Raw genomic sequence first — 27,647 nt, 5'->3', positions numbered from 1 at the left:
ATTAGACTACGGGAGTTTTGTAACTTTTTCTCCGGTAGTTGGTCTCGCTGACCATAACCGTGCTGTTTGGCTACGCTGGTTAGGCTAATAGCTAGTTGGCTAAAAAGCTAACGTTATCTAGTTGGCTAAGATAACTGCATATAGCTAATGTTAGCTAGCTGGCTAACATAACTGCATATAGCTAATGTTAGCTGGCAGGCTAAGATAACTGCATATAGCTAATGTTAGCTGGCAGGCTAAGATAACTGCATATAGCTAATGTTAGCTGACTGGCTAAAATAACTGCATATAGCTAACATTCTTTGATTTGGTTGGATGGTGTTATGTATGTACAAAACGTTGGTTTACTTTAATCACTCAAGTCATGAGTGCAAACGATTGGTTTAATTTAAAGTTAGACATTTGAAGATATTTCTGTTGTAGTTTACATCATAGGGAATAGGCTGGTCCTCCATATTACTTCACACCTGACTTTGGGATTCTTCTGAATTCTGATTGGTTTAATGTAATAACTCCAAAAATAGAACTGTGAGGTGTTACTTTGCATTGGAAATGTTTTAATATTTTGTTTTAAATTGTGTAAACAATACAAAACATACACATACAAACAATAACTACATTAACTAGAACACATCTCCATTAACTACATCACACCTGACCCACTAGAACACACCTCCATCTCCATTAACTACATCACACCTGCCCAGACCCACTAGAACACACCTCCATCTCCATTAACTACATCACACCTGCCCAGACCCACTAGAACACACCTCCATCTCCATTAACTACATCACACCTGCCCAGACCCACTAGAACACACCTCCATCTCCATTAACTACATCACACCTGTCCAGACCCACTAGAACACACCTCCATCTCCATTAACTACATCACACCTGCCCAGACCCACTAGTACACACCTCCATCTCCATTAACTACATCACACCTGCCCAGACCCACTAGAACACACCTCCATCTCCATTAACTACATCACACCTGCCCAGACCCACTAGAACACACCTCCTTCTCCATTAACTACATCACACCTGCCCAGACCCACTAGAACACACCTCCTTCTCCATTAACTACATCACACCTGCCCAGACCCACTAGAACACACCTCCATCTCCATTAACTACATCACACCTGCCCAGACCCACTAGAACACACCCCCATCTCCAGCCCGCATCAGCACCATTTTATTTCTCTCCGTCACTTTAAACTTTTGGATAATAAAGCATTTGACCTTTCTTTTGAATTAACAACAGAGGACTGGTTGATTTCCAGGTTTAAATTAAGTATAATATATAAGATGATTGATGAGAAAAGTATCATCCAACTCTGGGGTATCTCACTGCACCCTCAAATGTCATGTTTTGAAATATACAGACAGACAGATTAAAAGTAATTTTACATTGTATAACTGTACTTCTGACAGCCAACTTTCTAACTCCGCCCATAACTTTATGACATCATAACATTCCCAGAAGGATTATTGAGTCATTGTTAGTTTTACCCTGAAGACATGACTCTGCCGTTGTGCTGTAGAATTTGTGAATTATGTCTCTTGTATAATAAGGGACTATCATTTGTCCCAACATCACAGGCCACAGACTTTGATGCAGTTAAAGACTTCCAAAAGTGTTTTCGCAGTTTAAGATCAACTGAGTTTTTTTTAATGGGGTTTCTCCCTGTGCAACTGCCAATGTAAATCCTTTGAACGAGACAAGTTACCAGACAGGACATATTGCTAATGTTCTTCCCATTAATAACCTGAAAGACAATTAGCTTGTGGGCGGTGGTGGTGATGACGTCCTATTCGATGTCGTCGTCCATCGGGATTCCCCAAAAAAGAAGACGCTCTGGATTGATCACTGGAGTCAGATGTGAAGGAGGAGGTTGATCATCAGGAGTCAGATGTGAAGGAGGAGGTTGATCATCAGGAGTCAGATGTGAAGGAGGAGGTTGATCATCAGGAGTCAGATGTGAAGGAGGAGGTTGATCATCAGGAGTCAGATGTGAAGGAGGAGGTTGATCATCAGGAGTCAGATGTGAAGGAGGAGGTTGATCATCAGGAGTCAGATGTGAAGGAGGAGGTTGATCATCAGGAGTCAGATGTGAAGGAGGAGGTTGATCATCAGGAGTCAGATGTGAAAGAGGAGGTTGATCATCAGGAGTCAGATGTGAAGGAGGAGGTTGATCATCAGGAGTCAGATGTGAAGGAGGAGGTTGATCATCAGGAGTCAGATGTGAAGGAGGAGGTTGATCATCAGGAGTCAGATGTGAAGGAGGAGGTTGATCATCAGGAGTCAGATGTGAAGGAGGAGGTTGATCATCAGGAGTCAGATGTGAAGGAGGAGGTTGATCATCAGGAGTCAGATGTGAAGGAGGAGGTTGATCATCAGGAGTCAGATGTGAAGGAGGAGGTTGATCATCAGGAGTCAGATGTGAAGAAGGAGGTTGATCATCAGTGAACCTCTAGGATTGTGGCTGGGCTGGCGTTTCCACTTCCAGCTTGGTCATATATTTTGATACATTGAATGTTGATATTGTGAATCTCTGTTATATATTTGTACCTCCTGTTTCATGAAGTGATGTCACTAAGTACTGCCCCTATATATACAATGCATTCGGAAAGCATTCAGACCCCTTCACTTTTTCCACATTTTGTTACGTTACAGCCTTATTCTAAAATTGATTCAATCATTTTTTCCCCTCATCAATCTACACAATACCCAATAATGACATCACAATACCCCATAATGACAAAGCAAAAACAGGTAAATAAATGAAAAAATTTGATTTCCTTTAAAAAACAAGGACATTTCAAAGTGACCCCAAACTTTTGAATGGTAGTGTACATCTACATGATGTATTGTTACACCATGTAGGAGCAGTATAGACCTAGTCTGTTCATTATATACATCTACATGATGTATTGTAACACCATGTAGGAGCAGTATAGACCTAGTCTGTTCATTATATACATCTACATGATGTATTGTTGCACCATGTAGGAGCAGTAAGGAATACCTAGGATAGGATAAAGCAATCCTTCTGCCCCCCCCCCCCCCCTTAAAAGATGTAGATGCACTATTGTAAAGTGGCTGTTCCACTGGATGTCATTAGGTGAATGCACCAATTTGTAAGTCGCTCTGGATAAGAGCGTCTGCTAAATGACTTAAATGTAATCTTAAATGCAGTATAGACCTAGTCTGTTCATCATATACATCTACATGATGTATTGTTACACCATGAAGGAGCAGTATAGACCTAGTCTGTTCATCATATACATCTACATGATGTATTGTTACACCATGTAGGAGCAGTATAGACCTAGAGTAGCTGGCTAATTATTTCGATTTAATTTGACTTAATGTAACTGCCTTAAATGTGCTGTAGTAACGATTTTTATTCGTACTAATCAATCAACACATTCCTGTCTTTGTATGTCTCAATATTATTGTATTATTTAATTAAATCCATTTAAAATAATCTTTGTCTGAAAATAAAATATGATCCTCAACTGCGTTTCCCCTCCAGTCAGCAGACGGTGATGTGCGTCTTTCAGGCGACGCTGCCAGCGTGACGTATAATCTAGTGGACGGTTCTTCATAAACAGCTCGTCAACCACCTCGGTAGCTTGCTAGCCAACATAGCCGAAAGATTCAAGCTATTTATACGCTTTCGGTGTATATTAGCTACTGTGTTTTCGACACACTTAGGTCGTATCTACTTGTTAACCTATTTAATATTACGTTATTCTTTATTAGTCAGCTATAGTAGCTGGCTGGTTAAGTTACCACTAGCCTAGTCGCTAATGATAGCTAGCTAGCTAACATCCCCGACCATGAAGTCAATAAGCTTCTCCCCTCCTGTTAAAGAAGAGGTCTGCTGGACGGAGAAAGAAGCTCTGGGGCTGAACATTGTCGTGAAAGAGAAGGAAGAAGAGGATGTCACAGTTAAAAAAGAAGAGAAAGACGTTTCAGTGAAAGAAGAGGAAGACGCGTTCAGAGTGAATGAGGAGGAGGAGGATGTTACAGTGAAAGAAGAGGAGGAAGAGAAAGAGGAGGATGCAGTTTTTGGAGTGAAGAAGGAAGGGGAGATTACTGTCACATTGAAAGATGAAGAGGTGGAGATAGGAGATCTGATTAACACCAGTAAGTACCGCCTTAAATGTGTTTTTAACTTTGGATATTCAGAGTTGGCTCGTCAATACCTCTTCAACGGAGGGCCCAGGATGATGACTGATATGTCTAGAATCAGACGACGTAGAGAGCAAGCTACCCCTTGTTTTCTCCGTTCCGTTTCCAAAAAGTGACTTAACATTTATATTTGAGAAGGGTCTATCTGCTGACCGCAGACTGGGGGGCACGGCATGTAGTGATTTTCATGTAGTGATGATTGACTACTCACCGTGCCCCCCAATAGTGCCATGTGAGAGTTGGGTTGGCTACACCAAATATTATGGATATACTGACAAGATGTCTCCCCGTCCTAACAAGGGGAGTCGTTGTCCACAAAGCGGCACTGCGGGTTGTCTAGCTCCCGCCTATCCTTTCTTTGGATTGGTGGATACATCTTATTATTGTAATCTATTGTTTATATTCTATGAGGGCTGTTGTTGTCAACCGCCTGTATTCAGTGGAGAGAGATGCTACGCTACTAGCATGAATATGCACCGCCTGTATTCAATGGAGAGAGATGCTAAGCTACTAGCATGAATATGCACCGCCTGTATTCAGTGGAGAGAGATGCTACGCTACTAGCATGAATATGCACCGCCTGTATTCAATGGAGAGAGATGCTAAGCTACTAGCATGAATATGCACCGCCTGTATTCAATGGAGAGACATGCTAAGCTACTAGCATGAATATGCACCGCCTGTATTCAATGGAGAGAGATGCTAAGCTACTAGCATGAATATGCACCGCCTGTATTCAATGGAGAGAGATGCTAAGCTACTAGCATGAATATGCACCGCCTGTATTCAATGGAGAGAGATGCTAAGCTACTAGTATGAATATGCACCGCCTGTATTCAATGGAGAGAGATGCTAAGCTACTAGCATGAATATGCATAGCGATCTGGAGACAACTCCTATAGTGTTTTTATTAAAGTTGTCCGTATGTCACGTGTCCACATAACAACTTAAGCATTACGAGACTGTAACCTACTGGCATGACCTAGAGAGATACAACCTACTGTAGCCTACAGGCATGACCTAGAGAGTTACAACCTACTGTAACCTACTGGCATGACCTAGAGAGATACAACCTACTGTAGTCTACTGGCATGACCTAGAGAGTTACAACCTACTGTAACCTACTGGCATGACCTAGAGAGATATAACCTACTGTAGCCTACTGACCTAGAGAGTTACAACCTACTGTAGCCTACTGGCATGACCTAGAGAGATACAACCTACTGTAACCTACTGGCATGACCTAGAGAGATTTTTTTTTTATTTTTTTTTTATTTAACCTTTATTTAACCAGGTAGGCAAATTGAGAACACGTTCTCATTTACAATTGCGACCTGGCCAAGATAAAGCAAAGCAGTTCGACACATACAACAACACATAGTTACACATGGAGTAAAAACAAACATATAGTCAATAATACAGTGAAAAAAATAAGTCTACAGTATATACAATGTGAGCAAGTGAGGTGAGATAAGGGGGGTGAAGGCAAACAGATATATGTATAAATAAATAAAAATATAAAAAGGCCATGGAGGCGAAGTGAGTACAACACAGCAAGTAAAATAAAAACTAAAAAAAACACTGGAATGGTTGGTTTGCATTGGAAGAAAGTGCAAAGTAGAGACAGAAATAATGGGGTGCGAAGGAGCAAAATAAATTAATAAATAAATACAGTAGGTAAAGAGGTAGTTGTTTGGGCTAAATTGTAGATGGGTTATGTACAGGTGCAGTAATCTATGAGCTGCTCTGACAGCTGGTGCTTAAAGCTAGTGAGGGAGATAGGTGTTTCCAGTTTCAGAGATTTTTGTAGTTCGTTCCAGTCATTGGCAGCAGAGAACTGGAAGGAGAGGCGTCCAAAGGAAGAATTGGTTTTGGGGGTGACTAGAGAGATATACCTGCTGGAGCGCGTGCTACGGGTAGGTGCTGCTATGGTGACCAGCGAGCTGAGATAAGGGGGGACTTTACCTAGCAGGGTCTTGTAGATGACCTGGAACCAATGGGTTTGGCGACGAGTATGAAGCGAGGGCCAGCCAACGAGAGTGTACAGGTCGCAGTGGTGGGTAGTATATGGGGCTTTGGTGACAAAACGGATGGCACTGTGATAGACTGCATCCAATTTATTGAGTAGGGTTTTGGAGGCTATTTTGTAAATGACATCACCGAAGTCGAGGATTGGTAGGATGGTCAGTTTTACAAGGGTATGTTTGGCAGCATGAGTAAAGGATGCTTTGTTGCGGAATAGGAAGCCAATTCTAGATTTGACTTTGGATTGGAGATGTTTGATGTGGGTCTGGAAGGAGAGTTTACAGTCTAACCAGACACCTAGGTATTTGTAGTTGTCCACATATTCTAAGTCAGAGCCGTCCAAAGTAGTGATGTTGGACAGGCGGGCCGGAGCAGGCAGCGATCGGTTGAAGAGCATGCATTTGGTTTTACTTGTATTTAAGAGCAGTTGGAGGCCACGGAAGGAGAGTTGTATGGCATTGAAGCTCGCCTGGAGGGTTGTTAACACAGTGTCAAAAGAAGGGCCAGAAGTATACAGAATAGTGTCGTCTGCGTAGAGGTGGATCAGAGAATCACCAGCAGCAAGAGCGACATCATTGATGTAAACAGAGAAGAGAGTCGGTCCAAGAATTGAACCCTGTGGCACCCCCATAGAGACTGCCAGAGGCCCGGACAACAGACCCTCCGATTTGACACACTGAACTCTATCAGAGAAGTAGTTGGTGAACCAGATGAGGCAATCATTAGAGAAACCAAGGCTGTCGAGTCTGCCAATGAGGATGTGGTGATTGACAGAGTCAAAAGCCTTGGCCAGGTCAATGAATACGGCTGCACAGTATTGTTTCCTATCGATGGCGGTTACGATATCGTTTATGACCTTGAGCGTGGCTGAGGTGCACCCATGACCAGCTCTGAAACCAGATTGCATAGCGGAGAAGGTGTGGTGTGATTCGAAATGGTCGGTAATCTGTTTGTTGACTTGGCTTTCGAAGACCTTAGAAAGGCAGGGTAGGATAGATATAGGTCTGTAGCAGTTAGGGTCAAGGGTGTCCCCCCCTTTGAAGAGGGGGATAACCGCAGCTGCTTTCCAATCTTTGGGTATCTCAGACGACACGAAAGAGAGGTTGAAGAGGCTAGTAATAGGGGTGGCAACAATTTCAGCAGATAGTTTTAGAAAGAAAGGGTCCAGATTATCTAGCCCGGCTGATTTGTAAGGGTCCAGATTTTGCAGCTCATTAAGAACATCAGCTGACTGTATTTGGGAGAAAGAGAAATGGGGAAGGCTTGGGCGAGTAGCAGAGGGGAGGGCAGTGCTGTTGTCCCGGGTAGGGGTAGCCAGGTGGAAAGCATGGCCAGCCGTAGAAAAATGCTTATTGAAATTCTCAATTATAGTGGATTTGTCGGTGGTGACAGTGTTTCCTATCTTCAGGGCGGTTGGAAGCTGGGAGGAGGTGTTCTTATTCTCCATGGACTTTACGGTGTCCCAGAACTTTTTTGAATTTGTGTTGCAGGAAGCAAATTTCTGCTTGAAAAAGCTAGCCTTGGCTGTTCTAACTGCCTGTGTATATTGGTTTCTGGCTTCCCTGAAAAGTTGCATATCACGGGGGCTGTTCGATGCTAATGCAGAACGCCATAGGATGTTTTTCTGTTGGTTAAGGGCAGTCAGGTCAGGAGAGAACCAAGGGCTATATCTGTTCCTGGTTCTAAATTTCTTGAATGGGGCATGCTTATTCAAGATGGTGAGGAAGGCATTTTTAAAAAATGACCAGGCATCCTCTACTGACGGGATGAGATCAATATCCTTCCAGGATACCCCGGCCAGGTCAATTAGGAAGGCCTGCTCGCTGAAGTGTTTCAGGGAGCGTTTGACAGTGATGAGTGGAGGTCGTTTGACCGCTGACCCATTACGGATGCAGGCAATGAGGCAGTGATCGCTGAGATCTTGGTTAAAAACAGCAGAGGTGTATTTGGAGGGCAAGTTTGTTAGGATGATATCTATGAGGGTACCCGTGTTTACGGAATTAGGGTGGTACCTGGTAGGTTCATTAATAATTTGTGTGAGATTGAGGGCATCAAGCTTAGATTGTAGGGTGGCTGGGGTGTTGAGCATGTTCAAATTTAGGTCACCTAGCAGCACGAGCTCTGAAGATAGATGGGGGGCAATCAGTTCACATATAGTGTCCAGAGCACAGCTGGGGGCAGAGGGTGGTCTATAGCAGGCGGCAACGGTGAGAGACTTGTTTTTAGAGAGGTGGATTTTTAAAAGTAGAAGTTCAAATTGTTTGGGAACAGACCTGGATAGTATAACAGAACTCTGCAGGCAGTCTTTGCAGTAGATTGCAACACCGCCCCCTTTGGCCGTTCTATCTTGTCTGAAAATATTGTAATTGGGGATAAAAATGTCTGAATTTTTGGTGGTCTTTCTAAGCCAGGATTCAGACACGGCTAAAACATCCGGGTTGGTAGAGTGTGCTAAAGCAGTGAACAGAACAAACTTAGGGAGGAGGCTCCTAATGTTAACATGCATGAAGCCAAGGCTATTACGGTTACAGAAGTCATCAAAAGAGAGCGCCTGGGGAATAGGAGTGGAGCCAGGTACTGCAGGGCCTGGATTCACCTCTACATCACCAGAGGAACAGAGGAGAAGTAGGATAATGGTACGGCTAAAAGCTATGAGAATTGGTCGCCTAGAGCTACCAGAGCAGAGAGTAAAAGGAAGTTTCTGGGGGCGATAAAATAGTTTAAAGGAATAATGTACAGACAAAGGTATGGTAGGATGTGAATACAGTGGAGGTAAACCTAGGTATTGAGTGATGATGAGAGAGATCTTGTCTCTAGAAACATCATTGAAACCAGGTGATGTCATCGCATATGTGGGTGGTGGAACTGCAGGGTTGGATATGGTATAGAGAGCAGGGCTAGAATCTCTACAGTGAAATAAGCCAATAAACACTAACCAGAACAGCAATGGACAAGGCATATTTACATTAAGGAGAGGCAAGCTTAATCGAGTGATAAATAAGGGTCCAGTGAGTAGAGGTTGGTTGGGGTCGTGGCGATCCAGACAGCTGGCCGGGTATATGGCTATCGGTAGCAGCATAGGATGGAGGTCTGTTTGTAGATACCTCGTGCGTTTCCGTCGGTAGGTTCCGTGTAGTGGGGTTTTGTTCAGATAGCAGCCGATAAGACAGCTAACGATTAGCGGGCCTCAGATGAGCGTTCAGGTAACGCCGGGATGGAGGTGCCGGTTGGATAAATCCCTCGGGCAGATAACGTCGGCAGTCAGTCGTGAAGGCCCGGTGGGGTTCCGTATCTGCAGCAGCAACAAAGAAGCGGGTCCGGATGGTGATGGAACTCCTCAGCTGGCTAGCTCCAGCATGATTTGAGTTAGCTCCGGGGTCGACGTAAGCCAATAGTCACACGGTATGCAGCTAGCTAGCTGCGAAATCAAGGTGCAAGTGTCCAGAGGCTGCGGTTGGAATCCGGGGAAACTGAGAGAAAAAAAGTCCCGGAATGCTCCGGTCCGAGTCGCGTTGCACAAAAGTGCCGGTAGATTATCGAGCTAGAGGAATAGCTGATGACCGCAAAAACGTGGGCAGCTGAAACACCAACGCTAGCCAGCAAACCGGCTAATTTCGGGGCAGCTACAGATTAGCTTCTGGCTAGCTATCGGAGTAGCTTCTGGATTAGCTTTCAGGCTAGCTTCTGAATTAGCCCCTGGCTATCTTCCACGATGGATTTTCAGATTGAGGTAAATAGTACTTATTGTAATTGGTGAAGCGGGTTGCAGGAAAGCTTTTGCAGGAAAGCTTTTGTAGTTGAGTTCTTGGATAATAAAATAAATAAAAGATATGTGAAGAAAAGGTGTAAATATATATATATACAGGACACGACACGACAACACGGAAAAATACGTCTGAACTGCTAAGCCACCTTGGTGCTGCACCAACCTACTGTAACCTACTGGCATGACCTAGAGAGATACAACCTACTGTAACCTACTGGTATGACCTAGAGAGATACAACCTACTGTAACCTACTGGCATGACCTAGAGAGTTACAACCTACTGTAACCTACTGGCATGACCTAGAGAGATACAACCTACTGTAGCCTACTGGTATGACCTAGAGAGTTACAACCTACTGTAACCTACTGGCATGACCTAGAGAGATACAACCTACTGTAGCCTACTGGCATGACCTAGAGAGTTACAACCTACTGTAACCTAATGGCATGACCTAGAGAGATACAACCTACTGTAACCTAATGGCATGACCTAGAGAGATACAACCTACTGTAGCCTACTGGCATGACCTAGATAGTTACAACCTACTGTAGCCTACTGGCATGACCTAGATAGTTACAACCTACTGTAGCCTACTGGCATGACCTAGAGAGATACAACCTACTGTAGCCTACTGGCATGACCTAGAGAGATACAACCTACTGTAGCCTACTGGCATGACCTAGAGAGATACAACCTACTGTAGCCTACTGGCATGACCTGGAGAGATACAACCTACTGTAGCCTACTGGCATGACCTGGAGTGATACAACCTACTGTAGTCTACTGGCATGACCTAGAGAGATACAACCGACTGTAACCTACTGGCATGACCTAGAGAGATACAACCTACTGTAGCCTACTGGCATGACCTAGAGAGATACAACCTACTGTAGCCTACTGGCATGACCTAGAGAGATACAACCTACTGTAACCTACTGGCATGACCTAGAGAGATACAACCTACTGTATCCTACTGGCATGACCTAGAGAGTTACAACCTACTGTAGCCTACTGGCATGACCTAGAGAGTTACAACCTACTGTAACCTACTGGCATGACCTAGAGAGTTACAAACTACTGTAACCTACTGGCATGACCTAGAGAGATACAACCTACTGGCATGACCTAGAGAGATACAACCTACTGTAACCTACTGGCATGACCTAGAGAGATACAACCTACTGTAACCTACTGGCATGACCTAGAGAGATACAACCTACTGTAACCTACTGGCATGACCTAGAGAGTTACAACCTACTGTAACCTACTGGCATGACCTGGAGAGTTACAACCTACTGTAACCTACTGGCATGACCTAGAGAGTTACAACCTACTGTAACCTACTGGCATGACCTAGAGAGATACAACCTACTGTAACCTACTGGCATGACCTAGAGAGTTACAACCTACTGTAACCTACTGGCATGACCTAGAGAGATACAACCTTCTGTAACCTACTGACATGACCTAGAGAGCTAACAGCTTTTTTTAAATTCCTGTATTTTAAATGAATATTTTCCATAATAATGATAATCTTCCTATCCACATCTCTCTCGTCGTTCTCTCTATATATAGATAATTTGGAACGAGAGTAGCTATATAGAACTGCTGCTCTGGCATTATGTTTATACACAACATCTGGTGGATTTGGGTGTTTAATCTTTTAAGGCCGCTATCCGTGGTGCTGAATCAAGAGCCTTGTAAATCCTCATCAATCTGCACACAATACCCCATAATGCTATCACAATACCCCATAATGCTATTACAATACCCCATATATTACAATACCCCATAATGCTATCACAATGCACCCCATAATGCTATCACAATACCCCATAATGCTATTACAATACCCCATAATGCTATTACAATACCCCATAATGCTATTACAATACCCCATAATGCTATTACAATACCCCATAATGCTATCACAATACCCCATAATGCTATCACAATACCCCATAATGCCAAAGCAAAAACAGGTTTAGATTTTTTGCAAATGTATTAAAACTATTCCCCATGATAACTAGTCTTAGTAATGTAAGATGTACGATCCCAGGATAACTAGTCTCAGAGTAATGTAAGATCCCAGGATAACTAGTCTCAGAGTAATGTAAGATCCCAGGATAACTAGTCTCAGAGTAATGTTAGATCCCAGGATAACTAGTCTCAGAGTAATGTAAGTTTCAGATAGTTTTAACCCATTACAGTCTAAGCCCAGTCTGAGGGGGAGGTTCTTCTAAGCTATATGGAATTGTTTTAAGAAGATTTAAACAACATGAAGGGCTTCCCCTGTATTGTACTGTTTTAAGAAGGTTATACCAAGGATCATTTTGCTATTTGATTTTGAACTGTAAGACCCATGGATGTATCAACAAAAAATATTTGTCCATACTGCTATTACCCATACTAACACATTGGATAACATTCACAACATGGAACAACAGTAACCATAGTAACACATTGGATAACATTCATAACATAGAACAACAGTAACCATAGTAACACATTGGATAACATTCATAACATGGAACAACAGTAACCATAGTAACACATCGGATAACATTCACAACATGGAACAACAGTAACCATAGTAACATTGTTTCCCCCAGAACATCTAAAGGAAGTTTGTTCTGAAGTGTCTGTCTGATATCTAAGAGATGTAAAAAATTATCTAAATTTTTTTACATGTCTTTAAGTCTTTAACCCCCGTTTTTTTGTCACTTAAGTCTTTCCACATTTTGTTACGTTACAGCCTTATTCTACAATGGATTAAATAAATAAAAATCCTCATCAGTCTACACACAATACCTCGTAATGACAAAGAGAAAATAGGTTTGGAGAATTTTTTAAACATTTATTAAAAATAAAAAACAGATACCTTATTTACATAAGTATTCAGACCCTTTGCTGTGAGAATTGAAATTGACCTCAGGTGCATCCTGTTTCCAATGATCATCGTTGAGATGTTTCTACAACTTGTTTGGAGTCCACCTGTGGTAAATTAAATTGATTGGATATGATTTGGAAAGGCACACACCTGTCTGGCTACCACAGCATTTTGAAGCGATACGCCATCCCATCTGGTTTGCGCTTAGTGGGACTATCATTTGTTTTTCAACAGGACAGTGAACCAACACACCTCCAGGCTGTGTAAGGGCTATTTTATCAAAAAGGAGAGTGATGAGTGCTGCATCAGATAACCTGGCCTTCACAATCACCTGACCTCAACCCAATTGAGATGGTTTGGGATGAGTTGGACCATAGAGTGAAGGAAAAGCAGCCAACAAGTGCTCAGCATATGTGGGAACTCCTTCAAGACTGTTGGAAAAGCATTCCAGGTGAAGCTGGTTAAGAGAATGCCAAGAGTGTGCAAAGCTGTCATCAAGGCAAAGGGTTGCTACTTTGAAAAATCTAAAATATATTTAGAATTGTTTACCACTTTTTTTGGTTACTACATGATTCCATATGTGTTATTTCATAGTTTTGATTTCTTCACGATTATTCTACAATGTAGATAAAATGGTAAAACAAATAATTATAACCCTTGAATGAGTAGGTGTGTCCACTCGTTTGACTGGTAATGTATATCTCATGAATGTTTTTACATTCAGTTACATGAAGTCACTTTCTTACCACTTCTTCCATAGTCAAACATGTCAAACAGATTTTTTTAAATCAAAAGGGATGCTGTCAAAAATGTATTGAATTCAAATGGATTTACCCAGCCTACAAAGCACAGCCTACAAAGCACAGCCTACAAATATGAATGTGGTTGTATCCCATGTAGAGATGGAAGGACATACCTTGAATGAAGCGGGTGGCATCTTGGGAGGAACCTATGCTCGTCTCTTTCCCCCCAGGGATCCCCTCTAAGACGGGCCTGCCTTTATTTAGCTCCAAGGCCATGTCCTCTGCTGGGGTAAGGTCAGCCTTTGGTGACCCACCACCCGTGCCTTGTCTGTGGGTATTCTTTTTCACTGCTAAAACAGTACAGACAATGTGTGAGCAGGCACCTTCTGGGTACAATATATGCTTGTGCTTTGTTAAATATTAGTCAGGGACCATACCATTCTGCAGAATGTTCTTGTATTTGATTTTGACCTGCTGCCATGTCCGCTTTGGCCCGTTCATGTTTAATCTACACACACACACACACACACACACACACACACACACACACACACACATTTAATGGAGTCACACTGCAAAAAATTACTTGGTATTTTTGTCTTGTTTTCAGTAAAAATATCAAAAAATTTATCATAGCTTTATACAGTGTGATGGAGTTACTTTACACAATTTCACTCATATCTGCAGTGCATTTCAATAAAAAATTTAACCGTTTCATAATTACAGTACAACTGCATTTTTGGAGATGTGAATTAAATATTTGAATTGTAATTGTGATGTTTCAGCGGAGCGGTGACTGTGTAATTGTGCACTACTTACGCATTCAGGCGGTCTGCAATACTTTGCCACGCTTTTTCTCTTTGCTTTATCACTGTGGCGGTGTTGCCTTTCTTCTTAATTATATCTTTTACCTCCTCGTATGCCTCCATGAGGATTTGTGCTTCCGACGGGGAAAAGTACGCGGCTCTAGTTGCCATGGTAAATCAGTTAATCTGTGATCTGTGGCGGGGTCTATTTGAGTGAGCCGTGAGCGCGCACCTATCCAGGATTGGTTTCACCTGGCTTAATGAATCCGTGTCTGCTCATCCTGGCTTGGTCTTTGTGCAACCAATTAAGCCTGGACGCACATGTTTTGGCTTCATTGAGCTCAGCTGAGTCATTTATCCCGGATATCTTAATTCTACTTTTGTGCAACAGGCCCCTGGTTGCATAAATAATTATGATTACTAAATGTTACATAAATTGTAAATATGAAAATCAAAACCAAATGTACACCCCTTTGTTAATATGTATTGGCAATACTTCACTTAATGGTGAGGCATGGAAAAATAAAACTTATCTTTTGTCAGGCTGGATGTTTGAAATATGAGGTGATTTGAGTCATGCTTCTTCAGTAGTGGAATAAAGACAATTAGCATTTGAATGTTGTCAAGAAATACTGGAGTGATGTCAGATTGTTAATAAAATTGATTATAGACCAAATTATTATACTGCTTTCATGAGTGTATATACACAAACATCTGCAACAAGTATCATATTACATGTATTTTTTTAAACAAGCAGCTTTTTCAACTTGTAGAAAACAGCTAGCTACATTTTGAAGTGCTGCATTTTGATTAAAGTGGGTCACCAACACAGTAAGTGTAACACAGCTCTTTTTTTGTTAGTCACTTTTTGTTAAATAATACTCTTTCAATTCAGAGCCTAGATTTCCCCTGAGGCTAATATCCATATTATGCTGCAATCAATTGAACAGGCCAAACGATAAGGTAGTACATCATTAAAATACTCCTACTACAATGTTAAAACATTCTATATTGTGACATCATTAAAAACTTCTTCTGGCTGCAAGGGAAAGTGTTGAGTAGCCAGTGAAATCGTGCCCATTTCAAACGGCCTCCTACTCAATTCTTGCTCATACAATATGGATATTATTATTAATATTGGATAGAAAACACTCTCTAGTTTCTAAAAACGTTTGAATTATTTCTCTGATTGAAACAGAAATCCTTCTGCAGCACTTTTCCTGACCAGGAAGTGAAATGTCAGAAATCTATGCTCTGTTCAACCTCATGCCTATACATGGGCGTGTGACGTAGGCGTCTACAAACACTTCGTACGCCTTCCCCTGGTGGTCAAGATGCAGTGAGAGAAGAAATTTCGTGTCTACCTTGGTCTGAGGTGGAATAAAAGATCTTTGTTTGACGTGACCGTCCATATCCTGTTTCTGGAGCGCGCGAAAGAGGACACGGATATGGCTTATGTTTAGCTGTGGTTATGAAAGACGAACATCTCCGTCTTAGATTTGATACATGTCCCCATATCATCGTAACGTATGTTTTTTCAATATAGTTTAATCAGATTATTGAAACTTTTTTGGGAGTTTTGCCGTGTTCCGTTTTCTAACTTTGTTGACTTTGGAGTAATCCGTGTCACTTGGCAAGTGCCAATGCTAAGTGAAGAGGGAAATTTGCCATTCTGAATCCAAACAACGACTCATCTGGACAGAGGACACCTTGTTCAACATTCTGATGAAAGATCAGCAAAAGTAAGAGCCAATTTATGATGTTATTTCATATATCTGTCGTGCATGTTGACTGGTCGTGGGCGCCCAAGTTTTTCTTGCTATTGCTGCTATGCTAATATCACGCTACATTTTGTTTGCGCTGTAAAACATTTAATAAATCGGAAATTGTCTAGAATCACAAGATGCCTGTCTTTCAATTGCTGTACACTATGTATTTTTCAGAAATGTTTTATGATGAGTATTTAGGTATTTGACGTTGGTGTCTGTAAATATTATGGCTGCTTTCGGTGCAATTTCTGATTGTAGCTGAAATGTAAACTATGAATTATACCTGAAATATGCAAAAAATTTGAAAAAAAACATATGCTATACAATAAATATGTTATCAGATTGTCATCTGATGAGGTTGTTTCTTGGTTAGTGGCTATTTTTATCTTTATTTGGCCGAATTTGTGATAGCTACTGATGGAGTAAAAAACTGATGGAGTTAGAAAAGTTGTGTCTTTTGCTAACGTGGTTAGCTAATAGATTTACATATTGTGTCTTCCCTGTAAAACATTTTAAAAATCGGACATGTTGGCTTGATTCACAAGATGTGCACCTTTCATCTGGTGTCTTGGACTTGTTAATGTGTGAAAGTTAAATATTTAAAAAAAATATCTTTTGAATTTCGCGCCCTGCACTTTGAGCTGGATGTTCTCATAAGTGTACCGGTGTCGGGCTGCACCCCTAACAGGTTAAAATACTCCTACTACAATGTTAAAACATACTACATTGTGACATCATTTCATTGATATCATGAAACAACTCCATGTATTTTCTGATGTTTGATCAGACACCTTTTATCAGAGTATCTCTTGTCACATTGATCACAGCTATGAGGTTTCTCTCCTGTGTGTGTTCTCTGGTGTGAAGTCAGCTGGCTAGATGAAGGAAACCTCTTCTCACAATGATTACAACTATAAGGTTTCTCTCCTGTGTGTGTTCTCTGGTGTCGAATCAGATGGCTTGATGTAGTAAAACTCATCCCACATTGATCACAGCTATAAGGTTTCTCTCCTGTGTGTGTTCTCTGGTGTGAAGTCAGCTGGCTAGATGTAGGAAAACTCTTCCCACATTGATCACAGATATAAGGCTTCTCTCCTGTGTGTATTCTCTGGTGTACAGTCAGATAGCAAGATGTAGTAAAACTCTTCTCACATTGATCACAGCTATAAGGTTTCTCTCCTGTGTGTGTTCTCTGGTGTCGAATCAAATGGCTTGATGTAGTAAAACTCATCCCACATTGATCACAGCTATAAGGTTTCTCTCCTGTGTGTGTTCTCTGGTGTATTTTAAGTTCTGATGAAGATGTGCAACCTTTCCCACAGTCAGAGCAGCAATGAGATTTCTTCCCTGTGGTTCTCTGCTGGTGTTTCAACGTGGAGAGACTCTTCTCTGCCTCGTCAGCATCATGAGGTTGTTGAGGCTCCCCAGAGGATCCACGATAGTCACGTCTCTCTCCTGTGTGAACAACAAGTCAGACAGATGGTTTAAGGCCCACAACAGCAGAAATCCACTGTAAAAGGTGATGTGTAGCCATGATGTTGTACAAACAATGACTTCTGTAATGAATGTTCATTATTTGACATTTGTCTTAAGATTGTCAAGTGAACAACAATAGTCATATAGCGTGTAAGGTAACTTATTTGAAAAGTCATTACTGCATTACATTGCATTGCTCAACATTTGTCATAATTATTTAAAGCAGTTCATTTGTATCCGCGCTCTCGTTGGACTTCGGCTGCATATTTCCCCCCATTTTCTTAAATCTGAAAACGTTGAAGCCACGCCCATTTCCTATAGAATTGCATTATGGGCCCTAAAGTATTGCAAAAAGTCACAATAAGGATGTAGCAATTGCAAATAAAACCAAACATCAGTTCAACAACTGCAGAGTTTGTGCCTTTGTTTTTAAGACAGTACTTACTAGTGTTAATCAGGGCCCGTTCATCGTTAGAACCATTGGATGCCTTAAGATGCGTTTGGGAAACCGAGCCCAGATATCCAGTTTCCTCATCTTCATCCTCCCCTTCCTCCAATGTGACAGTCATCTCCCCCTCCTCTTTCACTCCAAAAACAGAATCTTCCTCTTTCTCTTCTTTTTTCACTGTAACATCCTCCTCCTCTTTCACTCTGAACGCATCTTCCTCTTCTTTCACTGAAACGTCTTTCTCTTCTTTTTTCACTGTAACAGCCTCACCGTCTACCTGTTTTTGTATTTTGACATCCTCTTCCTCCTCTTTCACGACAATGTTTAGCCACATAACCTCTTTCTTCGTCCAGCAGATCTCCTCTTCTTTAGGAGAGTAGCTTAGTGACCGCATGGTCGGGGATGTTAGCTAGGCTAATGCTAACTTAACCAGCCCGCTAACGGAATAATAACAACAACACCGTAAATATGAAATTAACACGGATAACTAACTAGACGACAGACGAGGGTTTAAAACACATTGGATAATAATTACGAAAGCGTCTAAAGAGCTTTATTGGTTCGGCTATTTTGTCTAGCAAGCTATCGAGGTGTCTGACTGTCTGTTGCTGCTGTTGAAAGAAGCCTTCCGTCCACTAGATTATACGTCACAGTAGCAGCATTGCCTTAAAGTCGCAGACCGCTATATGCTGACTGGAGTGGGTAACGCAGTTGAGTAAACTGAACTGAATCAAAGATGGCGAACAGAAATACTAGGAGAGAGGGGTACCCCTACACAGAACTGAACTGAATCAACGATGTCGGACAGAAATACTAGAAGAGAGGGGTACCCCTACACAGAACTGAACTGGATTAAAGATGGCGGACAGAAATACTAGGATGGAAGCAAATGTAAGGGATTATAAAGTCATAACTAATCATTCAAAAACATGTACAGTTGACAGGAATGTTTGTTCATGTAGAGACAAACGATTATGCATTTTCTTTTTCACAGTTCATTTACGAAAATCGTGATTTAGCCAGCTAGCTGACTAGCTAACATTAGCCAGCTAGCTGACTAGCTAACATTAGCCAGCTAGCTGACTAGCTAACATTAACCAGCTAGCTGACTAGCTAACATTAACCAGCTAGCTGACTAGCTAACATTAACCAGCTAGCTGACTAGCTAACATTAGCCAGCTAGCTGGCTAGCTTTATGGGTGTTGTGACATGAGTATGAAATTGTAATTCTGGTTGTTTTAGGGACTCCTGAAACAACCAGCAAACCAGACTGTCGTTTTGGGAAGCAGTGGATGTATAGAATCTAGCTAGCTGAAGATTTTACTGCAAATTGAATGTACAATTTTGTAAGCTTTCCTTGCTTATATTTTCTTTGCAGATAGATGAAATCACGTAGCTAGCTATGTTCTTGCTTATTGTGCAGTGGATGATTAAAATCCCTGTATGCCCATGGATGTGTAGCTAGCTATCTAGCCGATCTGTGTATGGACCCAAACGTTTGGTATACATATTAGTCCAGAACCTAGCTATGAACCTCAGCTATCACAGCCAGTTGTATCAACTTCAAAACAGCCTGAATGACATTAATGAAGCCTATGGATTGAGTAGAATATAATATCATGTTGTACCAAGGATGCAAGTCGTATATACATGTAGTTATTACCATGCATGAGATCCCCACATTGTAGCCTGTACATTTAATATATTCACTGATCATGTACTCTACCATGGCAAATAAAGGTGCAGTTTAGGTATGAATGTCTTTGAGATTATTTTTCAGTCATATCCAATACCAGGAGTGTCAAATTCCAGTCTTTGAATGACGCTGTGTCTGCATGTATGTATTACAATTCTACACTTCAACAGTGTTTACCAATATTGGTCCTGGGACATCAATGGTTACACATTGTAACTAATAGACTAGAAACAGGATTTAACTAGTTAATTCATATATACAGAAATATGTTAAAAAACAGAACACTACACTTCCTATGCATCATGTAAATACTCCAACACCGGTTCATCTCAACATCTAATGCCCTCCATCTGCATTGATCTGATAAACACAGGATAGGTGGAGTATTTCATCACATTACACTTCATTTCAACCAGTAGAGAATGTGAAACGCTTTATTGAAAAGCTCATTATCCAAGTGTTATAAATACAAGTTCAATCTGTACTTCAATGCACATCTGTTGTGCATTATAAAAACAGGAAGAAAGAGGAGATGGAGAGAGAGAGGTGTAAAAGACAGAAAGGGAAAGAGGTAAGCACATAGGAGCAGGGAAGGCAGCACATGATTAATGAATCACAGTGCTACCTAAATATTCTCTCAGTTCATCACAATTACATAACAGTGTCTCTAGTCGGCCCAAAGGTGATCTTAAAAGCAGTGGCAATGATGAGACTGGGGGTTGGCATCCTCTCACATCAAAACATCTCTGCAGACGAGAGACAGATGGAGAGAGAGAGAGCATGTTTAAGCCTTGTGTTTTTATTTTTTATTCTAACATTGTTAGTCATCAATCAGGAGGTGAAATGCAAAACTGACCTTGGATCATTAACTCTGGGACTACTGCATCTATCTGTATTTCAATGTAAAGCATCTCTTTAATAATACTTCCTGTATAATATAAACTGACCTGGGATCATTAACCCTGGGACTACTGCATCCATCTGTATTTCAATGTAAAGCATCTCTTTAATAATACTTCCTGTATAATATAAACTGACCTGGGATCATTAACTCTGGGACTACTACATCCATCTACATCCATCTGTATTTCAATGTAACTGTAGCCAACTAGCTAGCTCATTTAGCAGCTCATTAGAGTTAGCCTGCACTGTAGCTAGTTAGCTAATAATACATCGTTGTTTCTTTACATTTCCAAAATCTATTTACTTACTTGAATAGGTTCTCCCAGTCATGTGGACAACTGGAAACAGGGCAGCAAAGTTTGTCACCAGAGCGTTTTAGAGGATATTACTATTGAACTATGTACCCATTTAATAACCAGACCTTCATACAAACTTGCTCTGCTGAATTCTTGACGGAGTCACAACGGGCGGCCTAAGCGGCACACAGCAGTTTACCGCTATTTATCTAGTGTACATTCACCCTCAGTCACCTTGTCCTAGAGAGATTTACATGGTTATCAAAACGTCACACCAGGGTGAGCCTGAACAAAACACAGCCCTGTGGGGAAAATGAATGGTGGAAAAACGATGTGAACCATTTCCCTGTTTGACCTGTAGTTGTTATGGATATTATGACTCTACAGCGCCCCACAGTGGACGGGTCACAATATGTTCCATTGATAAAGCAGACTTTATTTAACCTCCATGACGGGTCACAATATGTTCCATTGATAAAGCAGACTTTATTTAACCTCCATGACGGGTCACAATATGTTCCATTGATAAAGCAGACTTTATTTAACCTCCATGACGGGTCACGATATGTTCCATTGATAAAGCAGACTTTATTTAACCTCCATGACGGGTCACAATATGTTCCATTGATAAAGCAGACTTTATTTAACCTTCATGACATCTTGTTTTTACATGACGTTGGAGATGCAGCGGTATATAGTATGTATTTAGGATGTTTTCAGCGTGTTTTTAACCCTTTCAGACAATGGATTAATCGCAATTTTAAAAAACAGTACACTAACATTACACTAAGTAAACTCAATTTTGACAGTCCAAACAAAAACACACATTCTCAGTCAAAAACACAAGTCAGAACACAGCCTCTCTACTCTCTCATGTGTTTTCAGAGCAGGGGTATGTCTTCTCCTCCTGTGTATTTGTATGTATTCTTTCATGCTCTTTCAGGTACCTTAACCGGGTAAATCTCTTTCCACACTGGGAGCAGCGGTACATCTTCTTGTGTTCTCTCATGCTGGTTCAGGTTTCCTAACTGGGAACATTGGAAAGGCTTTTTTCCTGTGTGTGTCTCTTATGTGTTTTCAGGCTCCCTAACTGAGTACAACTCTTTCCACACTGGGAGCAGTGATGTCGTCCTGCTGGTTTGGACGTCTCTGGGTCTGGTTCTCCTGAAGGACTCTTCCTGCTGTCAGAAGGAAAGTCTGGTCTCTCTCCTGTCAAAGACAAACAGATTATTTAATTAAACAGACTTGAATGAAACCTCCACATGATAAAACTTCCTATGACGTTTAATCTAGACTAGATCCCTCAATCATCTGAAGTCAGTTTTCACAAGTATTATTAAACCGACTTCAAAATGCAGGTCTCTATGTGCTTCTTAGGATGTCTGTCAGAGCAGCTCATAGATTACTGCACCTGTACATAGCCCATATATAATTTACCCCAAACAACTACCTCTTTCCCTACTGTATTTATTTATTTAGCGACTTTGCACCCCATTATTTTTATCTCTACTTTGCACATTCTTCCACTGCAAACCAACCATTCCAGTGTTTTTACTTGCTATATTGTATTTACTTCGCCACCATGGCCTTTTTTATATTTTTATTTTATTTTTATATTTATTTATTTTGCCTTCACCTCCCTTATCTTACCTCATTTGCTCACATTGTATATAGACTTATTTTTCTACTGTATTATTGACTGTATGTTTGTTACACTCCATGTGTAACTCTGTGTTGTTGTATGTGTCGAACTGCTTTGTTTATCTTGGCCAGGTCGCAGTTGTAAATGAGAACTTGTTCTCAACTTGCCTACCTGGTTGAACAAAGGTGAAATAAAAAATAAAAATAAAAAAAGGTCCAGCCAGGTGATTCACTTCTAACTTAAGTCTTGCAGATGTTTACATGGTTTGACACATCTGCCAGGTGATTCACTTCTAACCAAAGTCTTGCAGGTGTTGACATGGTTTGACACATCTGCCAGGTGATTCACTTCTAACTTAACTCTTGCAGGTGTTGACATGGTTTGACACATCTGCCAGGTGATTCACTTCTAACCAAAGTCTTGCAGGTGTTTACATGGTTTGACACATCTGCCAGGTGATTAAAAATCTAATTTCAGTACCAGTGTATTATATATATTTTTTCACCAATGTCATGAAATCCAATTGCAACTCCTCTATGGACTCGGGGGAGAGGCGAAGGTCGAGAGCCATTCGTCCTCCGAAACACGACCCTGCCAAGCCGCACTGCACATCTTGACACACTGCTCGCTTAACCTGAATGTGATACTGCCTGGATTAGAACCATAAAATGATGCAGCTAATGATCATTAGATTAGAACCAGGGACTGTAGTTAGGCCTCAAGTGACGCCAATGACAAGCATACCCATTACATGATGCAGCCACCACCATGCTTGAAAATATGTAGTCAGTGATGTGTTGAATTTGTCCCAAACATAACGCTTTTGTATTCAGGATATAAAGTTAATTTCTTTCCCACATTGTTTTTCAGTATTACTTTAGTGCCTCATTGCAAACAGAATGAATGTTTTGGAATATTTGTATTCTGTACAGGCTTCCATCTTTTCACTCTGTCATTTAGGTTAGTATTGTGGAGTAACTACAATGTTGTTGATCCATCCTCAGTTCTCCTATCACAACCATTAAACACTAACTATTTTAAAGTCACCACCCGCTCAAAGGGATATTCAATGTCTGCTTTTTTTTTTACCCATTTACCAATACATGCACTTCTTTGCGAGGCGTTGGAAAACCTCCCTGGTCTTTGTGGTTGAATCTGTGTTTGAAATTCACTGCTCGACTGAGGGACATTACAGATAATTGTATGTGTGGTGTACAGAGATGAGGTAGTCATTCAAAAATCATGTTAAACATTATTATTGCACACAGAGTCCCTGCCACTTATTATGTGACTTGTTAAGCAACATCTTTACTCCTGAACTTATTTAGGCTTTTAATTAAATTTGTAAACATTTCCAAAAACATAATTCCACTTTGACATTATGGGGTATTGAATCCATTTAACCCCAGTATCTCTACTTGCACATTCATCTTCTGCTATTCACATTCACATTCCCTACCATTCCAGTGTTTAATTGCTATATTGTAATTACTTCGCCACCATGGTCTATTTATTGCCTAACCTCTCTTATCCTACCTTATTTGCACATGCTGTAAATAGATTTTTCTACTGTATAAATGATTGTATTTTTGTTTATTCCATGTGTAACTCTGTGTTGTTGTATGTGTCATTGTAAATGAGAACTTGTTCTCAACTAGTCTACCTGGTTAAATAAAGGTGAAATAAAAATACATTTTAAATTCAGGATGTAACACAACAACATGTGGGACCAGTCAAGGGGTGTGAATACTTTCTGAAGTCTCTGTATTTATAAAACTCCCCCCACCCAGCAATCTAATTGCATCAGTAAAATCTGTTGAAATAAAACCACAGATAAATATACCTAACATAGTACAATCTAATAGCATCAGTCAAATCTGTTGAAATAAAACCACAGATAAATATACCTAACATAGTACATCTATTAAACAATACATCACAATACATCAGAAATAGTTACACATTATAGAGATCCATTCATGGATGTACAGGTCTGTTGGATAAACCTTCAGAAATGTCCGCTGCTGATTTCTTCCAGGTGTCCATAGCGGACACCCTGGTCCTGTGAATCCTGGCCGTGGACAAATTCTCAGTCAGAAACATAAGTCAGAACACAGCCTCTCTATTCTCTCATGTGTTTTCAGGTCCTCTGACTGGGAAAATGTCTTTTCACAATGAGAGCAGTGGTATGTTGTCTCCTCCTGTGTATTAGTATGTTGGAAAGGCTTTTCTCCTGTGTGTGTTCTCTCATGCTTTTTCAGAGTCCCTGACCACCTAAAACTCTTTCCACACTGGGAACAGTGGTAGGGCATTTCTCCTGTGTGTATTCTCTCATGCTTTTTCAGAGTCCCTGACCACCTAAAACTCTTTCCACAGTGAGAACAGTGATAAGGCTTTTCTCCTGTGTGTATTCTCTCATGCGTTTTCAGACTCCCTGACCATCTAAAACTCTTTCCACAGTGAGAACAGTGATAAGGTTCTTCTCCTTTGTGTATTCTCTCATGCGTTTTCAGACTCCTTGACCACCTAAAACTCTTTCCACAGTGAGAACAGTGATACGGCGTTTCTCCTGTGTGTATTCTCTCATGCGTTTTCAGGACCCATAACCACCTAAAACTCTTTCCACAGTAAGAACAGTGATAAGGCTTTTCTCCTGTGTGTTTTCTCTCATGCGTTTTCAGACTCCCTGACAACTTAAAACTCTTTCCACAGTGAGAACAGTGATACGGCTTTTCTCCTGTGTGTTTTCTCTCATGCGTTTTCAGACTCCCTGACCACCTAAAACTCTTTCCACAGTGGGAGCAGTGGTGTTGGTTAGGCGTCTCTGGGTCTGTTTCCTCTGAGGAACTCTTCCCGCTGTCAGAGTCTGGTCTCTCTCCTGCCAAAAGACAAACAGATTATTTACTTAAACAGAGAGACCTGAATGAAGCCTGTATTAAATAAAATTGTCTTCCTATGAGGTTTAATCTAGACTAGATCCCTCAATAACCTGAGGTCAGTCTTCACAACATTACATCATTAAAAATATACTTCGTGACGGTGAGATTTAAAAACAAATGATGTAGAGCTCCAAATCTAATCTCTCAGGGAATGTCATGATGTCATAATAAGAGCTCTATAATAATAGATAATGTCATGGTTACAGGAAGAGCAGAGCTCTATAATAATAGATATTGTCATGTTTACAGGCTGAACAGAGATGGTTGTTTGCCATTGTGTGGGACAATTAAGTTGTGATTTTGTGGTGGGGGGGCTCTGATGGTATACACATGTTACAGTTAAGCAATAAGACCCGAGGAAGTGTGGTATATGGCCAATACAGCATGGTTAAAGACTGTCCTTAAGCACGACGCAACGCAGAGTGCCTGGATACAGCCCTTAACCGTGGTATATTGGCCATATATCACAAACCCCTGGGGTGGATTATTGCAATTATAAACTGGTTACCAACGTAATTAGAGCAGTAAAAATACATGTTTTGTCATACCCATGGTATACGGCCTGATATACCACGGCTGTCAGCCAATCAGCATTCAGGGCTTTAATCACCCATTTTAAAATGTAGCTTTAACATTATATTATCACATAAATTCCTATAGTACAGAACAACATTTTCAAGTATAGAATTTCAGTAGCATGCTGCTTAAAAACCACACATTCATTCAAAACCTTTAGAGAGTTAGAGCCCGTTTTTAAGACAATACTTACTGGTGGTAATCAGATCTCCTGACTCCTCTGTCAATATGACCGTTATCTCTCCCTCTTTCTCCTTCTTCACTCCCAAAACTGCGTCCTCCTCTTTCACATCCTTCTCCTCTTCTTTTACTGTAACATCCTCCTCCTCTTTCACTCTGAACGCGTCTTCCTCTTCTTTCACTGAAACGTCTTTCTCTTCTTCTTTCACTGTAATAGCCTCACCCTCTACTTCTTGTTTTACTGTGACATCCTCTTCTTCCTCCTCCTCTTTCACGACAATGTTCAGCCCCAGAGCTTCTTTCTCCGTCCAGCAGATCACCTCTTCTTTAACTGGAGGGGAGAAGTTTAGGGAGCTCATGGTCGGAGATGTTAGCTAGCTAGTTAGCATTAGCGACTAGCCTAGCGCTAGGCAAATTTAAGACGTCTGCCTGACTAACAACGTAAATATGAAAATAAATGGGGCAACTCGCTATAAAACAGAAGTATGTCTAAAACACATAGGCAAATATGCACTGAAACAGTCTAAAAAGCTTGAATGTTTAGGCCATGTCGCCTAGCAAGCTACTGAAGTGACTGACTCGCTGTTGTTGTTGAAGTGTCCCGTCCACTAGATTATACGTCACACTGGCAGCATCGTCATCAGCTGACTGGAGTGGGTAACAAAGTAAAAGGAAATTTTTATTTTATTTCCTGACAAAAAAATTGTATTTTTAAAATGTTTTTAATTAAAAATTAATATTATATTGATACGTCCAAAGGAAAGCATGTGTTGATTGATTAGTGAAGATGTGTGATGAATGAGAATTTAAACTTTACATCTAAAGCTGCATTTAAGGCTTTGTCATATTCATTCAGTCAAACAAACGCTCTGCAGCGTCTGGTTTAACAGTGATCTACGTTCTATGAAAGCTGCTGGGAGCAAACTGGAGAATAGCTAGAGGAAAACAAACCTAACTGCATCCTCAGGCCCTGGTATATCACCAGACTGCATACAAACCTAACTGCATCCCCAGGCCCTGGTATATCACCAGACTGTACAAACCTAACTGCATGCCCAGGCCCTGGTATATCACCAGACTGTACAAACCTAACTGCATGCATGGTCCCTGGTATATCACCAGACTACACAAACCTAACTACATCCCCAGTCCCTGGTATATCACCAGACTGCATACAAACCTAACTACATCCCCAGTCCCTGGTATATCACCAGACTGCACAAACCTAACTGCATCCATAGTCCCTGGTATATCACCAGACTGCATACAAACCTAACTGCATG

The 27,647-nt window shown here is 41.0% G+C and overlaps 3 protein-coding genes across 4 annotated transcripts; 1 reads left to right on the top strand and 2 right to left on the bottom strand.

The window, feature by feature from the left end:
- The first annotated feature begins 3,612 nt into the window (after nt 1-3,612).
- Nucleotides 3,613-24,362, top strand: LOC129842702 (uncharacterized protein DDB_G0279979-like). The gene is made up of 2 exons (XM_055911332.1): nt 3,613-4,163; nt 22,109-24,362. Exons 1-2 carry the CDS (start codon nt 3,854-3,856, stop codon nt 22,264-22,266), a joined length of 468 nt encoding a protein of 155 aa, XP_055767307.1. The 5' UTR covers nt 3,613-3,853; the 3' UTR covers nt 22,267-24,362.
- On the bottom strand, nt 11,373-18,757 carry LOC129842691 (zinc finger protein 239-like). Its single transcript, XM_055911318.1, has 4 exons — nt 18,130-18,757; nt 14,453-17,663; nt 14,071-14,141; nt 11,373-13,983 (listed from the first exon to the last, which is right to left on the bottom strand). The coding sequence occupies exons 1-2, from the start codon at nt 18,524-18,526 to the stop codon at nt 16,957-16,959; spliced, it is 1,104 nt and encodes a 367-aa protein (XP_055767293.1). The 5' UTR covers nt 18,527-18,757; the 3' UTR covers nt 11,373-13,983; nt 14,071-14,141; nt 14,453-16,956.
- LOC129842690 (zinc finger protein 32-like) lies at nt 22,159-27,015 on the bottom strand. 2 transcript variants are annotated; one of them, XM_055911317.1, is made up of 3 exons: nt 26,378-27,015; nt 25,448-25,547; nt 22,159-22,236 (listed from the first exon to the last, which is right to left on the bottom strand). In XM_055911317.1, exons 1-3 carry the CDS (start codon nt 26,721-26,723, stop codon nt 22,212-22,214), a joined length of 471 nt encoding a protein of 156 aa, XP_055767292.1. In that variant the 5' UTR covers nt 26,724-27,015; the 3' UTR covers nt 22,159-22,211. The 2 variants fall into 2 exon arrangements, with proteins under 2 accessions (XP_055767292.1, XP_055767291.1); XM_055911316.1 differs by lacking the exon at nt 22,159-22,236 and having other exon boundaries at nt 23,988-25,547.
- Between the last annotated feature and the right edge of the window lie 632 nt (nt 27,016-27,647).

Source organism: Salvelinus fontinalis, unplaced genomic scaffold, assembly GCF_029448725.1.
Source record: "Salvelinus fontinalis isolate EN_2023a unplaced genomic scaffold, ASM2944872v1 scaffold_0061, whole genome shotgun sequence".
NCBI lineage: Eukaryota > Metazoa > Chordata > Actinopteri > Salmoniformes > Salmonidae > Salvelinus > Salvelinus fontinalis.
This window is presented reverse-complemented; position numbering and strand designations above follow the sequence as displayed.

Coding starts and splice junctions, on each gene's coding strand:
- LOC129842702 (XM_055911332.1), top strand. CDS start 3,854: ATGAAGTCAATAAGCTTCTCCCCTCCTGTTAAAGAAGAGGTCTGCTGG. Junction 4,164..22,108: donor AGGAGATCTGATTAACACCA/GTAAGTACCGCC, acceptor ATGTGTTTTCAG/GCTCCCTAACTGAGTACAAC.
- LOC129842691 (XM_055911318.1), bottom strand. CDS start 18,526: ATGCGGTCACTAAGCTACTCTCCTAAAGAAGAGGAGATCTGCTGGACG. Junction 17,664..18,129: donor ACGGGCCCTGATTAACACTA/GTAAGTACTGTC, acceptor TTGTTCACACAG/GAGAGAGACGTGACTATCGT.
- LOC129842690 (XM_055911316.1), bottom strand. CDS start 26,723: ATGAGCTCCCTAAACTTCTCCCCTCCAGTTAAAGAAGAGGTGATCTGC. Junction 25,548..26,377: donor AGGAGATCTGATTACCACCA/GTAAGTATTGTC, acceptor GTCTTTTGGCAG/GAGAGAGACCAGACTCTGAC.